Genomic DNA, 16,165 nt, shown 5'->3' with positions numbered 1-16,165 from the left:
GGATATCGCTGGGGAGGTGGTTTTCGGTGTCGGAGCGAGCCGCCTAGCAAAGTGTGTTTAGCAGGATGGCACTTTGCGGCACCTCAATCTCTGGGGGTGCAGATGGCCGAATCTTGGGGTGACCCCAGACTGGAAAGGTCTGAGTTTGCAGTCCCCTCTCACCCGCCGGACGCCCTTCCACGTGCCCCCTGACGGTTTTCTGCCCACTTTGTGTCTCCTGCAGGTGGAGGTGGAGGTGGAGAGCATGGACAAAGCCGGGAACTTCATCGGCTGGCTGCACATTGACGGCGTCAACCTGTCGGTGGCCTTGGTGGAGCAAGCGCTGTCCAAGGTGCACTTCACGGCGGAACGCAGCAACTACTACAAGCCCCTGGTGGCCGCAGAGGAGGCCGCCAAGCAGAAGAAGGAGAAGGTACCCGCCAGCTGGGAAGGAGGGCGGGAGGCGGGGGGGGGGGTCCTCTTTCTGGTTCCCGAAGGGGCACGCCTGGGTGTGCTCCCAAGGTTCGGTGGCTCCCCAACATCGCTTGGTGCATCGCTCCCCTCTCAGCCGGGCCCCTTCCCCTCTCCCTGCCAGCTGACCAGGTTTGGGTTGCCGTTGGCCAGATGCAGGCCAGGTGCCCTTTGCCCCGTTGCCAGGCCCACTCCTGCCAGCCTCAGCCCCGCCAGCCAGCGCGGAGGAATCCCCACCTGAGCCAGGGCTGTCTGCCCTCAGTTTTTAATTGCCAATTAACAACTTGCCTTGCTCTTTCTCCTGTCTTGCCGCCGCCCCAGAAGGGGGGAGAATGGGAGCCCCTGCCCTCCCCTCCTGGGGGCACAAGGCCTTTTCCCGATCCGAGGAGCTGGAGGGAAGGGGGGAGAAGGTGGTCCTCTCCATCCCTGATTCACCTGCAGGGATGGCATCCTGACGACTTAGGAGAGGAGACCTCTTGAGCTTCCTCCGTCTCTACTCCCTCCTCCCCACTTTGGTTCGTCAGCCGCCAATCCAGAATGTCTGCGGCAGATTTCCTTGCCCCTTGGGGAGCCGTGCCTGAGCCTGTGAGGAGGGGCTGCTTCCCACCAGCCTCCCCGGGACTCTGCCAGCGTGCTGGACGGCCGAGCAGCCTTTGGGGGCCTTCCGCGTATGCAAATGGCTCCAGCCTGGCACTGACAAATGCCTGCAAAGGCCCCTTGTCAGTCCTCGGGAGCAGAGGATGTGAAGCGTCCGCACTCCTCTGGGGCAGCCCCACTTCCAGGACGGGCTTGCTCTCTTCTGCCCCAAGGGCAGGAGGAGGCTCAGCAAAGGAGCTTCTGGGGGGAGGACGGGCCCATCCTGTCACTGCTTGTCTCTTCTAAGTCCTGCCTCGTGAACTGCCAAGCAGTTTGGGGAGAACCTAATCAGGCACGCAAGCCTCCTGGGAGCCGGGGGGGCAGGCACTTGCTCCCCCTGCCTTAATGGAGCCCGTTCCGGCGGGAGAGTGTCGCCCCAGAAGCACCGACCCCCGGAGGGCTCCCAGCACCGTTTGACTTCACTCTTCCATTAATTAAATCAGAGGCTGTTTGGACGCCTCCAGGGAAGCAGCCACGTCCTGCGTGATTTGTGTCGCTGGCACGGAAATCGTGTGCGAAGGTGTGGGCCTGCTCCTTGCGAGGGGGGGCCCACACAGCATGGCCAGACTGAGCCGCGGGATTGGAAGAGGCGGCTGCCTTTGCCCGCCCCCTCCTTCCACGGCCCCTCCCCTCCAATCAGCCTGGCCCTTGCCTGCGCTTCTTCACACCCAGCTGTCGACTGGACTCTTCTCGCCCCCCCCAGGTAGATCTCAGCTCCCTTGTGCCCGCGCCCTGGTCCTTCCCTTGCAGCTAGAGAGCATGCAGGGGCTCAGCGCTGTGTCATCGGCCAGGGCCGGACACCATAGTCCCTCCTGGACAGGCTGTTCTGGAGCCCCTGACATTGGCATTCCAGTCCCAGGGCTCTCTCCATCCTCAGCCCACCTTGGGCCGAGGGGACCTGGCTTGGGCTGCTCTGGCTAGGGGTCCTGCTTCCTTCCTCCCTGGCCTGGGTGCCCATTTTTGGCTGGTTCCATTTCTCTTTCCGTGGCATCCCTGGCTGGTCAGCGTTTTGTGGCCGTGGTGCTTGAGCTCCTTGGGTTCGAAGAGCAGTCCTTCTGCACTCCCAGCACCATCCCTGCGCCACCTTCTCTGCCAGGGTGCTTGAGTGGGTCAGGCTGGGCGTCTGTGCCTTTGGCAGGAGGCTGAGATCTGCATTTGGGGCCGAGAGAGAGGATTCCCGTGGTGTCAGCCCCAGAGCCAAGCTGTCTCCTGCTGCTGACCTCCTCCTGCTCCTCTCTCTGGTGTGTGGAGGTGTAAATTGAGCGGCAGAGAGGGAGGGAGACGCAGCCCGGCTGCCTTGCCTGTCACAGCTCCCCCTGCTCGGCCGCCCACCCGGCGACTCGATCGGACTTGACAGCCTGTCTCTTTGCATCAGCGCAGCCGTGCTGTGCTCCTGTTGCGCAGGGGCCCGGGTGAGGCTGCCACCTGGCACAGGGGGGCCGGTGGGGTGTGCCTGCCTGTCTCCTCCTCCTCCTCTTCAGGCAGCCAGGGCTGGGAGCTCTGAGCCTGCCCAGAAAGCTTTCTGTGTGGGGCTCTCCTTGGCACAGGGTGCTGGTCGGGGGGCCAGGGGCTCCTTCTCCGCTGTCTGCCTCCCCTCACCCTAAGAGATGCGGGTTTTTGCGCTCCCAGGAAATGGAGCGTGGCCTTACTAGAGGGGCTGTGGCTGCTTCCCTGCCTCCAAAGTAGCGCCTGCAGAGCCTTTTCTGCCCGGTGCCCCTCCTGGTCCTCTGCAGTCGCCCACTCCCCTTCCCGGCCAGTGAGATCATTACTAGGCTGAGGTTTTCCCCGGTCCTCCTCCTTGCGCACCGGACCTCTCTGGCTCCTGTGACCTCTGGCTCCATCCTCCTCGTCACCCCCCCCCCCGCCCCCCAGGTGTGGTCGCACTACGAAGAGGCCCCCGTGGAGGACGTGGTCCTGGTCCCCGAGGAGAAGGAGCGCACGGCCAACTACAAGCCCGTCTTTGTCACGGAGATCACAGATGACCTCCACTTCTACGTGCAGGATGTGGAGACAGGTAAGGGGGCAAGGCCGGGGGGGTGGAGCTATTCGGTTTGATTGACGCTCTGCCAGAATGTTTGCAGGACAGACCCAGGGACCTGATCCAGAGGGCTTGTATGCGCTAAGCAAGAAAGAGGGGCTGTTCTCCTGCTGCTCCTTCTGATGTTCAGGCCTCACCTCGGCAGCCCCCATACCCTCCCCCCTCCCTGAATGGGGGATACAGAGCTGGGGGAGGTGGGGTCCTTGGGTGCCCCTAAGCTCTCAGGGTGGAGGCCTGCCTTGGTTGCGCGTTCACCAAAGATGAGCTCAGTGCAGCTGAGCCAAGCAAAGCTATGCCTGCCCTATTCTGCCCCATGGCGTTTGGGGAGAAGGGGCGCCCTAGAGCAGCTGCTGATATCTTCCTGCAGGCCCTGGGTCTCTCATTTACACCCCCGCCTCTTTGTTTTAGGGACCCAGCTAGAGAAGCTGATGGAGACCATGCGGAGCGAGATTGCTGCCCACCCCCCCGTGGAGGGCTCCTACACCCCCCGCCGCGGAGACTACTGCATCGCCAAGTTTGTCGACGGAGAGTGGTGAGGGGGGAGCTGTGTTGAGGGAGGGGCACGGGCGGGGGACCCTCGGGAGCTGCCTTGTGTGGGATGCCACCCTCGGGACTCAGGGTCCCTCCAGCTTAGCCCCTAAGATTTGCAAGGCAGCCTCCCGGGGTGCCAGCTGGGGCAGGGGGGTGCTTGGCCATGACCCTTGGCCATTCCAGGAGGTGCAAGCAGGCAGGGAGGCTGCCTGTAAAGATGGAGATTTTGGCAAGGGAGAACCTCATAGCAAATTTCTCATTTTCAGGGGCAGCCCGCCCCACCCGCCTTGCAACAAGTGGCGGGGGGTGGCACTGGCTGAAAAGTGTGGGGTCTCAAGCTTATTCCCCCCTCCCCCTCCCTTACAGGTACCGCGCCCGGGTGGAAAAGGTGGAATCTTCAGCCAAAGTGCATGTCTTCTACATCGACTATGGAAATGTGAGTGGGGGGGTCTTTGGGGGAAGATTCCCTGGGGGCCCTGGGGGCCTCAGCAGCCCCAGAGCTGCTTTGGGGTGGACAAGACCTACCCTAGACTGGGGGGCCCTCCCACCGAAAGGCCTGGTCCGTAATCTGTGGGGGCTTCTGATCCCCACCTTGTTGTGGGAGCCCTAAGTGTCTTCTGCGGCAAGGACTTCCCTGCGGCTGTTCCTGGGCAGCTTGGCCCCACTGCAGCCACTTCCCATCCGGACTGCTACAATGCGCTGTACGTGGGGCTGCCCTTGGAGACTGGGAGGTGCCCCCAGGGGCTGGGTGGCTTCAATTCTGAAGCATTTGCATTGCGCCCGAGTTCAAGGGTTCAACATGTTCAGCCCTATAGGACTTAGAACAGGACCTCTTATGAAATGGCAGGTTTTTACCATAACCCTGCCAATGTTTTTATCTGTTTGCAAGTATATATTTAAAGTTGATAATTGAGTTAGCAAATCACCACGTTTTTCTGTGTATAAGACTAGGGTTTTTTATTTTTTAAATATCTTTAAAATATGCCCCCATCTTACACATGGGTAGTGCAGAGTGGGCGATTGGTTGCAGCCGTGAGCAGGAGATTTTCTGTGGCGACAGGGCGGGTGATTGGTGGCCGGGTGAAGGGCTGTTTGCGATTGGCTGCCTCTGTGGCAATAGTGCAGTTGGTTGGTGTCTTCGGCGACGCACGTGATCATCAGTGGCGGGTGAGGGATTTTTGGGCAATTCCAGCCCCTAAAAAGCTCAGCAACTCTGTGCCATCTCCCCCCCATTTTCTTAAATCAGAGTCCCCAGAAATAGGGTTCGTCCTATACATGGGGGCGTCCTATAGACAGAAAACTACGGTAAATGGATTTGGATACGCAAAAGATATTTAAAAATAAATTTAAGGAACTGCGGAAAGAGGAGGAAGAAAGTCCAACTTTGAAATGTTGAAATGACTGTAAAACTAATGAAATGTATAACCATGAAAAGTATAAATAAAAACTTGGGGGGGAGAGGACTTAGGACAGGTAACGGAGGGAGGACTTAGGAGGCCTGCCTGCATGAGATGTACGGAGGAGGCTGCTGGGGGGACCTTTTCAGGGATAGCATGTGCTGGTGATGGGGTTCCCTTCCCAGCCCTCCCGCCTGGAAATGTGGCAGGCGCCAGCTTCCCTGACTTCCCGTCGCCAAGAGACAAGGAGTGTCCTTTGCCAGACCTTTGGTGGGCGGTGTGCCTGGTCCGCAGGGCAAAGGGAACTGATGGTTTTGACTGGTTTTCATATTCCATTGCTGCATTTTGTGTGTCTGCTGTGAAAAACAAACTTCCTTTCCCCGCTGTCCCGAGATCTTCGGACCCTGGGCGGGATAGGAACCGCGCCAGGGGGTGACCGAGCTGCCTTTTCTCCCCCCTCTGCAGAAGGAGACTCTTCCCTCCACCCGCCTGGCCACCCTGCCAGCCGCCTTCAGCACCCGCATCCTCCCTGCTCAGGCCGCCGAGTACAAGTTTGCTTTCATCCAAGTGCCCCAAGATGTGAGTCCCGGCCGGGGGTGGGGGCCTGGGGGGCAGAAGGCATGTTAGGGGGAGGTTGTGGGTTGAGTTGTACCCTCCTGCCCCTGAGCTGTGTCAGAAGCTCAGCCTACACTCGAGTAGGATCCTGGCAGAGACGCATGCCCGACTGGCATGTTCCCTCCCTCCTGGTCAATCGTTCGGGAGCTTCACAATCTTCCTTCTGCCCGAACATCACAGCGACCGATGCCAACAGACATCAGCACACTGAGGGATCCACAGAGTTTGCGCAGTTGTGTAACTGACTTCAGCAACTCAGCATTTTGGCTAATCGGCTTTATTTACATATAAACACACACGGAGCACTGCAACATGGCTCCCTCTCTCTCTAGCATCAGACAGCAAAGAGAAAGAGAACAAAGGACAATAGTCCCACTTCATGGAACACAGGAACACCAACATCCTGTCTCTGTCACTTCCCACTCCATGGAGTCAAAACATACACCGTCATGTGAAAGACAACAATCCCACGACTGCAACCAGGGAGCAGGAATTCTAACAAGCTGCCCCTCGTTTGCCACCTGGAAGAGGCGGACCGGAAGGGGCAGCTGGAGGGTCTGGGGGAGGAAGCCCAAGGGCGGTGGCTGCTCAGTGCTGCAGAAAGGCTGGTTCTCTGCTTGCTTCTCAAACTCCTCAAACAGGAAATGCAGGTGCCCCCAGCGCGGTGCTTGGGCTGTAAGCGCAGGAGAGACGAAATGTGTTCTGTCTTCCCCCAGAAAGGAAGTGATTCAGAATATGGTGGTGGCAGCCAGCACTGGGGGCTTTGGAGAAGGAATGGGCTCATTTACGCGGAGAAGAGGGGCCCGGTGGACGCCTGTTAGCCTCTCCCCCATGTTGAGAGGCTGCCCTCCTCCTTCTCCTTTTATTATTTATACCCCACCCATCTGGCTGGGTTTCCCAACAGAACATTAAAAACACAATAAAAGATCAAACATTAAAAGCTTCCCTAAACAGGGCTGCCTTCAGATGTCTCCTAAAAGTCAGATACAGTGGATGCTCGGGTTGTGAACGTGATCCGTGTGGGATGCACATGCGCAACCCACGTCTGCGCACATGCGGGTTGCAATTCGGTGCTGCTGCGCATGCACGACCGCCGAAACCCGGAAGTAACCCGTTCTGGTACTTCTGGATTTCAGCAGCCCGCAACCCAAAAAAATGCAACCTGAAGTGGCTGTAACCCGAGATATGACTGTAGTTGTTTATCTCCTTGACATCTGAAGGTAGAGCGTTCCACAGGGCGGGTGCCACCACCGAGAAGGCCCTCTGCCTGGTTCCCTGTAACCTCACTTCTCTCAGGGAGGGAACCACCAGAAGACCCTCGGAGCTGGACCCCGGTGTCTGGGCTGAGCGATGGGGGTGCTCAGGAGCTGCCGCCGCCAGTTGGTTCTGTCCCGCTCTGGAGGGACTGAGTGTGTCCCCCCTTCCTCTCCCCGCAGGAGGAGGCCAGGGCAGACGCCGTGGACAGCGTGGTGCGCGACATCCAGAACACGCAGTGCCTGCTGAACGTGGAGCACGCCGGGCCCAGCTGCCCCCACGTCACCCTGCAGTTTGCCGACTCCAAGGGGGACGTGGGGCTGGGGCTGGTGAAGGAGGGGCTGGTGATGGTGGAGCCGCGCAAGGAGAAGCAGTTCCAGAAAGTGGTGAGCGGTGGCGACAGGTCTGCCTGGGAAGTGGGGCAGGTGGGGGGCTGAGCACGGGGGCAGGGGAAAGGGCAGAGAGGGCCTGCTCTGATTCCGCCTCTTCCCTCCAGATCACAGAGTACCTGAATGCCCAGGAGGCAGCCAAAAGTGCCCGGGTAAGTCAACAAAGGGGGCTGGAGAGCCGGGGGGCAAGCAGTCCCCACGGAGGGGGTCCTGGGAGGGGTCCCTGGCTGCCACTCAGATCTCACCCTCCCCTCTCTGCCCTCTCCGCAGCTGAACTTGTGGCGCTACGGAGACTTCCGCGCCGACGACGCCGACGAGTTTGGCTACAGCCGCTAAGCGACAATCCTGCTGGCCCCTCGCGGCCCCCGCCATGCCCCCCCTTCCTGAACCCCAAGCGCCGCCCTGCCTCTGGAGCCCAGTGCCCACCCGGCGGGCGAGAGGGGGAGGGCTTCATCCGACTCCAGGAGCAGACAGACTTGGCAGTGCCGGCCTGCGGAGGGAGGGAGTCCTGGGGTCTCCCCCCCCCCAGCCAAGCCTGCCCCTCCCCCTCCTCCTCCAGCAGCAGCAGGGGGGGTGTCTGCGTGACGCTTTGGAAGCCAATAAAAGTAGTGAGAAGCTGGCCGAGGCCGTGTCTTTTTGGGGGTGGGAGAGACGGAGGGGAGGGGAACACCCTTCACCCCCCCCCCCAGACGCTCACACTGAATTCTGCTCTTGTTTCTGGAGGGGGGGAGGCATGTCAAGCAAGTACACTAGGGCAGGGGGGCACCTCTGCTCAAGGACACGGGGGGTCATGGGGGGGGGCTGCTTTCTTTTTGCTCCATGGGGTGGGGGTGGGGTTAAGAGTTACTGTTGCTGCTGCCGTTATTTAAATTTGTACACCATCCCTAGATCTCGGGCCATTTCACAACACAAAAATCCAAAGAACACACAAATTACAGCTTTGAGACTGTCAGGTTTGCCCAATGTTGTGTATGGGCTTGGCATCCATTCCTTGTTAGTGATCAGCTTGTCCAATGGTTAGGGATTCAGAATGCAGACATTAACAAATTTTACCAGAAGGCCAAGCCTGCTTTGACTCCGCAGACCAGATGGATGGAAGTTTGGAAGAGCCACAGGTTGGGGGGCAGAGGAAAGAGCCACCGGGGGGGCAGAGGGGCTGGCTCTCCCTTGGCCTGGACAAGGCCCTCTCCTGCCCTTGTCCTCCTTTCCTTCCTGAGAGCATGAGAAGTGCGTCGTGGATCAGGCCCGTGGCCCACCTAGTCCAGCGTCCTGTTCCCCCATGACGGGAGGCAGAGCTTGGCCATCCTGCCTGGAAGCCACTGATACCCCCCCTCTTCCTCCTCTGTGGGTTTGCCTCTTGTAAAACCATCTGGGTCACTGGCCTTCGCTGCCTCCTGCAGCAGGGAGTTCCACAGGTTAACACTGTGCTGCGTTCTTTTACCCGTCCTGAATCTCCCAACATTCAGCTTCATGGAAGCTCCGTGTCTTCTGATGCCGTGCAGAGTTTGAAAAACTTCTATCATATCACCTCTCTTTTCTGGTTCCAAACGCTGCTGCCTTTCTTCCTTGCTCTTCCCCCTTGATCACTTGGGCAGCCGACTCTACACCGTCCTTTTTGAGGCCGCCAGAAGTGCACGCTGTTATCAGGGTGAGGCCAAGGGGGTGCTCTGCCCCTGATCTCTGGTCCCGCAGCGGACGGCTGCCCTGCCCTCCTCCTTCTGATGCGATAATCCTCTGTGCCCGGCCCTCCCTTTCAAAGCAAATAGTGGCTGAAGCGAAAAGGAAGGAGGCTGCTCTGGTGGCGAGCGAAGGAGGGAGAAATCCAATACTGGCTACAAAGCAGAATCCGTCCGGCTCTCGTTACACAATGCAGCCCTTGCCTTTAATTGACTGCTTGCAGTGTCTCGCCGTGGGTCAATCTGTCATGCATTGTCTCCCTGCTCTCTGAGCTGGAGCAAAGCTCTCTCATCTGGGACTCCTCCTGCCGCCCCCTCTTGCCCCGGCAGCCTTCGGATTATTTATCAGAGGCCGGGATGCGCCTCAGCCCTCTGCAAAGCTTGAGCCTCTTCCTGCCGGCGCTCCGTGGTCCCCAAGGACCCATGTAGACTCGGCTAAGCGGTCAGGGTTTGCTCAGGAATGGCTGAGTGGGTGGAGGCGGCAGGCGTGCTCCGCGGGAGCCGGTGCGGAGAGCAAAGGCCCCAAACCGCCCTGGAAGAAAAGCAGTGATTTAAATCCTGTTTATGTTGCACCTTGCGAGGCCACAACCCCCCAGCCTTTTTGATGATGGAAGCAGTCGTGTTACAACAGCGGGAGGGCAGGTGCCTTTAGCCCCTGGGCGGTGGGGGGGCTCCTCGCTTACTCCAACGTCGCTGCAGCCTTTGCCCTGAGCTGCAGGAGCGCAGGCAGGCAGAAGCAGAGCTCGGCGGAAATTGTACTCCCAAAACGATCCTCCGTGGATCAATGGGCGTGAGGTTGGGTGACGCGCAATGGGCTCCTGTCCCTTAGCGTGGCGTCGTGTCGATGACGTGGGAAGGCGGCTCATCAGACTCACAGCTGGCGCGAAACCGGTGGGGGGGGGAGTCGCGGCCCCTTCGGAGGATGAGATGAAGTTCCAGGTTGCCTTCGGTACTTGGCAAATTCAGTCTGGGCAGATGTGAAGCATTATTCCATGGGAAGTCATTAAAATGGGGAGGGGGGGGCCCTGCCTCGCCTGGAAAAGAACAGCAGCTAATTGTTTCCAACTGTTTTCATGTTGTAACCTGCTCTGGGACCTTGGGGTGAAGGACAGGGAGCAGGTGGGCAGAGGGCGTCCAAGCAGCTCACAAGTTGAAGGGGGCAGGAAGGGTGAATAATAATAATAATAATAATAATAATAATAATAATAATAATAATAATAATAATAATAATTTATTTCTATCCCGCCTTCCCCAGCCGAAGCTGGGATCAGAGCAGCTAACAACAATAAAAGTAACACAGTTTACATAAAATCACAATCAGTGAATTGAAATGCATTCTAAAATCAAAACAAAAAAAATTCCTTCCAGTAGCACCTAAAAGACCAACTAAGTTAGTTCTTGGTATGAGCTTTCGTGTGCATGCACACTTCTTCAGATACACATTTTTTTTTTTTGACTATGGCAGACCAACACGGCTACCTATCTGATTCTAAAATCAATTCATTCTAAAATCAATTCAGAATCAAATTAATGGCAACCATCGGGCTAGAGTTCTATGAGGATTACAGAAGGAGAGAGGGGGTCAGACTGTGCCTTGGCCAAAGGCCTGGTGGAACAGCTCTGTCTTGCAGGCCCTGCGGACAGATGTCAAATCCCGCAGGGCCCTAGTCTCTTGTGACAGAGCGCTCCACCAGATCAGCGCCACAGCTGAAAAAGCCCTGGCTTTGGTTGAGGCCAGCCTAACCTCCCTGTGGCCCGGGATCTCCAAGATGTTTTAGTTTGAAGACCCTAAGGGGTCCCGTAGGTACGAGGGTCCTAGGCCGTATAGGGCTTTAAAGGTTAAAACCAGCACCTTAAACCTGATCCTGTACTCCACCGGGAGCCAGTGCAGCTGGAATGTGATCCAGCCTGTCCCTGCAGCTACTATTTAAGGGCCAGGTGGGAGTTGGGGGAGCTGAGTTTTCCTCTGGGCTGCTGTCCTTGGTGCTGATCTGATGGATCCCTCCTTACCGGGCCAGCCCTTTTGAGCCTCCTTTGGAGAGTGCAAGGGGGGCAGACATGCCGGGCAGCCTTGCTGAGGGGAAGGCTCTTTCCTTTTCCTGGGATGAGGGCGTGGCAGCCTGGGACTGCAAAAGCCCCTTCAGCTCCTTCCCTCCTCCCGGAAGTGCCTTCCTTATTCCAGCCCAGGTCACAGTGCACCAGGAATGGAGGCTCCCGGTCTTGCCTGACCCTGGTGGCCCTAATGCTCCAACCTCCCTTACGGGTTTTTTTTGGGGGGGCACTGCCTGACCTAGCAGCTGTGAAGATCGTGTGCCCTTTGGTCCATCTTTGCTGCTTCCGTGGAAGAAGGCGCCTGTGTCTAAAAATGCCTGCCAGCCATCTCCTTGCTGCTTGCCCGTTTAAAGGGGCAGAAGGGACAGGAGTCTGCAACACCAAAGTGCCCTGCTCCCCACAGCCATCTGGGGAGGAGCCTGCATCACCAAAACTATGGGGAAGTGGGCTTGCTTTCGCCCAGGTGGGCAGAGCTGGGCTGTTGCCCTCAGGTGCTGCTTGTGGGCCTCTTCCCATTGCGGCTCCTGGGCGGCCAGAAGAGGTTGTGGGGCTGGATGGGGCTCCATGGGCCTGATCCGGCAGGCTCTTCCTGCGCTCGCTAGGCTCGGTCTCCCCACCCCACAGCTCCGCATCCACCTTGCCGGCGACTCTTCAGAGGGTTTTGTAAATATTATTCCAATTACATTTATTTTATCACATTAATTATTGAAACATGCCACCCAGTGCACTATCCTGTAATTATGTGCAAATTGAATTAGCACAGCCCTATAATTAGCACATCAATAACGGCAGGCCGTGCCAGCAGTAGCCTCTCCTGTGCTGGGACCTGAGATTGGACACATGGAGGGAGTTGCCACCAGAAGTTGGCTCCCTCTCTCCCCAGTCTTGCCCGTGACCGGAGCCATCGCCCCCAGTGAAGCAGGGGCTGGGGAAGGGTCTGGGCGGCCAGCTGCCCCCTCCTGTGCTCCAAGCAGGTGGGGCTGAGAGGGAATGGGGAGCTTGAGAGCCCCCTGGTCCAGCAAAGCCCCACGTCTTGCACCGTGGCCACACGTGAGATGCATCTGAGGGGTAAGCGGGTGTCCCTCAGTGTGATGCTTCTCATCGCTTGTTTATTGCGTTTATATCCTAACTTTTTCTCCAAAGGTGCTCAAGGTTGCATACATGGTTTTCTCCCGCTCCTCATTTAATCCCCACAACAACCCTGGGAGGTAGGCCAGGCTGAGAGTGGCAGTGGCTGGCTCCCAAGGTCAAGTGAGTTTCACGGTTGCGTGGGGAATTCGAACCCCGGTCTCCCAGGTCCTAGTCCGGCGCTGACGCTGCTGGCACCTGCTTGCCACCCCCAGGAAGGTGACCAGCACGTCCTCAAGTCCTGCTCTGCTCTGCTTTCTCCAGGCTGGATTTGTGAAGGTCAGAGGCTCAGAAGGAGCTGGCCCCGACCTGGAAACTGGCGTGGGCAAAAGGCCCCGGATTAGCACGGTGCGCTGTTTCTCCGGAGGCGCTGGCCTTCCTGATCCTTCCTCGCATTAATTGCTCCCTCAGTGAGAACATGAGGCATTGAAAGCAAGGGAGGGGGAATTGTTTCAAGGGGAGTTTCTGCAAAAGCAGCTGAATTGTGGCAAGATTTAAGAGGAGCTTTCAGCTTCCACTTGCTGGCCAGACTAGTCCAGCAAGAGAGAGCAGGCCTGGTCCGTCTTCTTCATGTATGGTGCCCCCTTCGGACGTTGGAAGACCCCTCTCCTGTTCCTGCGGACGCTTCTCTTCTCCAGGCTACACGTGCTCAGCTTGTTCAACCATTCCTCTCGGGGTTCTGTTTCCAAAGCCCCCCACCCACATCATGGGCACCCTCTTCTGGACGTGCGCCATTCCGTCAACGCCCTCCTTTAAAACATGCCCAGAGCTTTACACAGGACGCCAGATGCCGCCTGCCCAGGGCAGAAGAGAGTGGGATGCGATTTGTGGTTTGGACACTTTGTTCCTGTGAATGGAGCATTCGCTTAGGAACATAAGCAGAGCCTTCTGGATGAGGCCAGTGGCCCATCTAGTCGAACATCCTGTTCTCTCAGATGCCCCCACGGGAACCCCAAAAGCGGCCCCCTCCCCCTCTGGTTTCCAGTAATGGATTCAGAAGCATTGCTTCCTTCAACTGCAGAGGCAGAGCCTAACTGCTTTGGATAAGGTAAAGGTAAAAGGACCCCTGACCATTAGGTCCAGTCACGGATGACTCTGGGGTTGCAGTGCTGATCTCGCTTTATTGGCCAAGGGAGCCAGCGTACAGCTTCCGGGTCATGTGGCCAGCATGACTAAGCTGCTTCTGGAGAACCAGAGCAGCAGACGGAAACGCCGTTTACCTTCCCGCCGGAGCGGTACCTATTTATCTACTTGCACTTTGAGGTGCTTTTGAACTGCTAGGTTGGCAGGAGCAGGGACTGAGCAACAGGAGCTCACCCCGTCATGGGGATTTGAACCGCCAACCTTCTGATCGGCAAGTCCTATAGTGGCCTTCAATAGCTCTCTTCTCCACCATGAATTTAATCCAAGTTGGTGGCCCTTGCGGGAGCCACTTCCATTGTTCCACTCTGGGCTCTGTGGCAAAGGACTTCCTTTTCTCTGTCCTGAATCTTCCGCCGTTCAGCTTCCTTGGGTGTCCACAAATTCTAGTGTTCGGAGAAGAGAAAAACTTCTCTGCATCCACGTTTTCCATGATCTTATGAGCTGCTATCATCTCGCCTCTTCCCCACCTTTTCTCTAAACTAACAAGTCCCCTGTGGATTCCTGTGGAACCGCTCTATCCCCTTGATGATTTTGGTTCCCCTTTCCTGAACTTTCTCCAACTCTACAATATTCCAAATGCGGTCGCTCCATAGATTTGTATTATGACATTCTGATGTCAGCAGTTTTAGTTTCGCTTCCTTTCCTAAGGACGCCTAGCGTGGAATCTGCCTCTTTTCCACAGCTGCCGCACACTCGGCTGACGTCTTCATCAAGCCGTCCACCATGACCCCAGCTTTTTAGCAACTGCATCACACTGCTGGTTCATGTCCAGTTTATGATAAATTAAATTGCCTAGATCTTTCTTACGCGTTCGGTTGCCAAGCCAGGTCTCCCCTAGCCTATTTCTGTGCCTCTGGTTCTCTGAGTCTAAATGCAGGACTGTCCACTGATCTCTGCGGAATTGCATCTTCTTGGTTTCAGTCCAGCGTTCCAGCCTATCACTGTCCTTTTGCATCTGGCTCCAGCCAATCGCTCTCCCTCCCAGCTTGGTGTCGTCAGCAACTGTGATGAAGCGTCCTCTGCTCCACCCAAGTCATTTATGAAAATGCCGAGCAGCTCAGGGCTTCCTTTGCCATTCTTCTGGGGACCTCGAGGCAGAGCCGTGACTCAGCCCTTGCCCGCTGGCTGGGGTTGGTCAACCAACTGCAACGTTGCTGGAGAACAGCATTGCCCAGCCCACACTGGATCAGCTTGTCAACAAGGATGTCACGGGAGACCTTCAGTTTTACTCCCAGTAGACCCATTCATTTTAATGAACATGACCAAGTTCAATCCAGTAATTTCAGTGGGTCTAGTCTGAGTAAAACTTACTTGAATACCCCCCCCTCTCAAAAGGGGTCCTGTGTCCGCAGCATTCTCATGATCTGCCCAACATTAACTCTTTCGAAGAGTGAGATAAGATTCTTCTTGCACGAGCCCATCCTGGACAAGAAAGGACAAGAAAAGGTTGTCCTTTTCTTGACAACCACAGACGGACAGCTTAATCAACTGTTGCAGAATCCGTCTTGCGTTCACCGGTCGGTCGTTTCTGGATACATTTCCCTCCAACCTTTTGGAAGGCCTCCAGTCACCTGGCAGCTCACAAGGTTGCAGGCCAGTGGCTCTGAACTAAACGCCCAGAAGCTCCTTTAACACACCTGGATGCGATTCAGCTGGCCCCAGAGAGCTCGGCTGATTCAAAGGAGCCAAGATGTTCTCCCACCATTTCCTTACCTGTCCTTAAATCGTTCGTTTGCCTTTTCCCTTGCGGAAAACAATTCCCCTTGCCGGAGAAGGTGGGGGGGGGCAGATCAGGGAGCATCGCAAGAGGCTGGATTGTGAGTGGTTTTCCCCTTCTCATGGTCTCCAGCTCACGGTTCAGCCTCCACCCCGTTATCAGGCCCTTCCTTGTCCTCCTTGCGTCAGTCACAGCCGAAGTTGCCCCTCTCTTTCGCATCCCCTCCAAGTTCCACCCCATTCTGGCCTTCAGCCTTTCTGGCATCAACCTTACAAGATGAGACTCCTCTGTGGTCCTGATCCTCAGCGATGTCGCCCTCCTCCCGTGTCCTGGGCATGCTCCTCCTGCAGCCCCCCCCCCGTTTTCCCTTCTCCTTGGAACAGTCTGCAGTTGCATCTTCAACATCCCACTCTTCAGACTCTTGGAGAAGGATTTCTCCCCCTGGGGGGCCCTACCCAGCTTTTACACTTGCAGTTTAAATCGTCTTTCCTGAAATGCAAGGTGCACATCTGACTCCCTTCGGGGTTTGCATCCCTCTCTGTCACCAGTTCCAAGAGGAGATGGCCCCTCCCCTCCCTGCCCCCTTTCTTTCTCGCCCCGTGTGTCAGGGTCAGGCCAAGGAGAGCAGGACCCCCCCCCACACACACCTGGTTCCTCCCTCCGCCTCCTGAGAGATGAAGTTGTCTCCAAGGCAAGCTGGGGATTTATTGGACTTCCTCTTTTATGCGGGGTTCGACTTCCAGCAGATGCCAGGATAATTGAAATCCCCCATTCCTGCTCTGACTCTCTGTGATTTCTCTTCTCGCAATCTGCTTCAGGAGAGCATCCGTTGCGCCTTCCTCCCCGCAGAGGTGGCCTGTGGGATATAAAGCCATCACAGCTCCTCTCCTGCTTCCCCCTTGATGGGCACCTGACTGCTTTCTTTCCCCTCTGTGTTTCCTTGCAGAGGACCAGGCCCTGTTCCTCCCCTGCCCCTTCCTCCTTGGCCTGCCTCTGGGTTTTGCCAAACCTAGTTCTCTTTTGCCTGAGAGGGGCATCTCCCCACCACTGCAATGGGGCAGCGGTGACAGGGCAGCCAGCCCCAACCTTTGCCGCCTTCCCCCACCTATCCTGCACTGCCTTGTATTTCGGCTTCCATC

General features: G+C 57.1%; 1 protein-coding gene across 1 annotated transcript in view; it reads left to right on the top strand.

Moving 5' to 3' along the window:
- Positions 1–7,929, top strand: part of SND1 (staphylococcal nuclease and tudor domain containing 1) — a 220,073-nt gene extending 212,144 nt beyond the window's left edge. The window contains exons 17-24 of the mRNA XM_081926896.1: positions 224–412; positions 2,959–3,100; positions 3,533–3,656; positions 4,022–4,091; positions 5,518–5,631; positions 7,104–7,307; positions 7,418–7,462; positions 7,581–7,929. Coding sequence (XP_081783022.1) covers positions 224–412; positions 2,959–3,100; positions 3,533–3,656; positions 4,022–4,091; positions 5,518–5,631; positions 7,104–7,307; positions 7,418–7,462; positions 7,581–7,646 — 954 coding nt within the window. The 3' untranslated portion in view covers positions 7,647–7,929. The remainder of the gene's footprint in view (positions 1–223; positions 413–2,958; positions 3,101–3,532; positions 3,657–4,021; positions 4,092–5,517; positions 5,632–7,103; positions 7,308–7,417; positions 7,463–7,580) is intronic.
- Positions 7,930–16,165: the final 8,236 nt, after the last annotated feature.

Source organism: Podarcis melisellensis, assembly GCF_964234715.1.
Source record: "Podarcis melisellensis genome assembly, chromosome: 10".
NCBI classification, from domain to species: Eukaryota; Metazoa; Chordata; class Lepidosauria; order Squamata; family Lacertidae; genus Podarcis; species Podarcis melisellensis.
The sequence above is the reverse complement of the archived record's forward strand: the minus strand, read 5'-3'. Positions and strand labels throughout refer to the sequence as shown.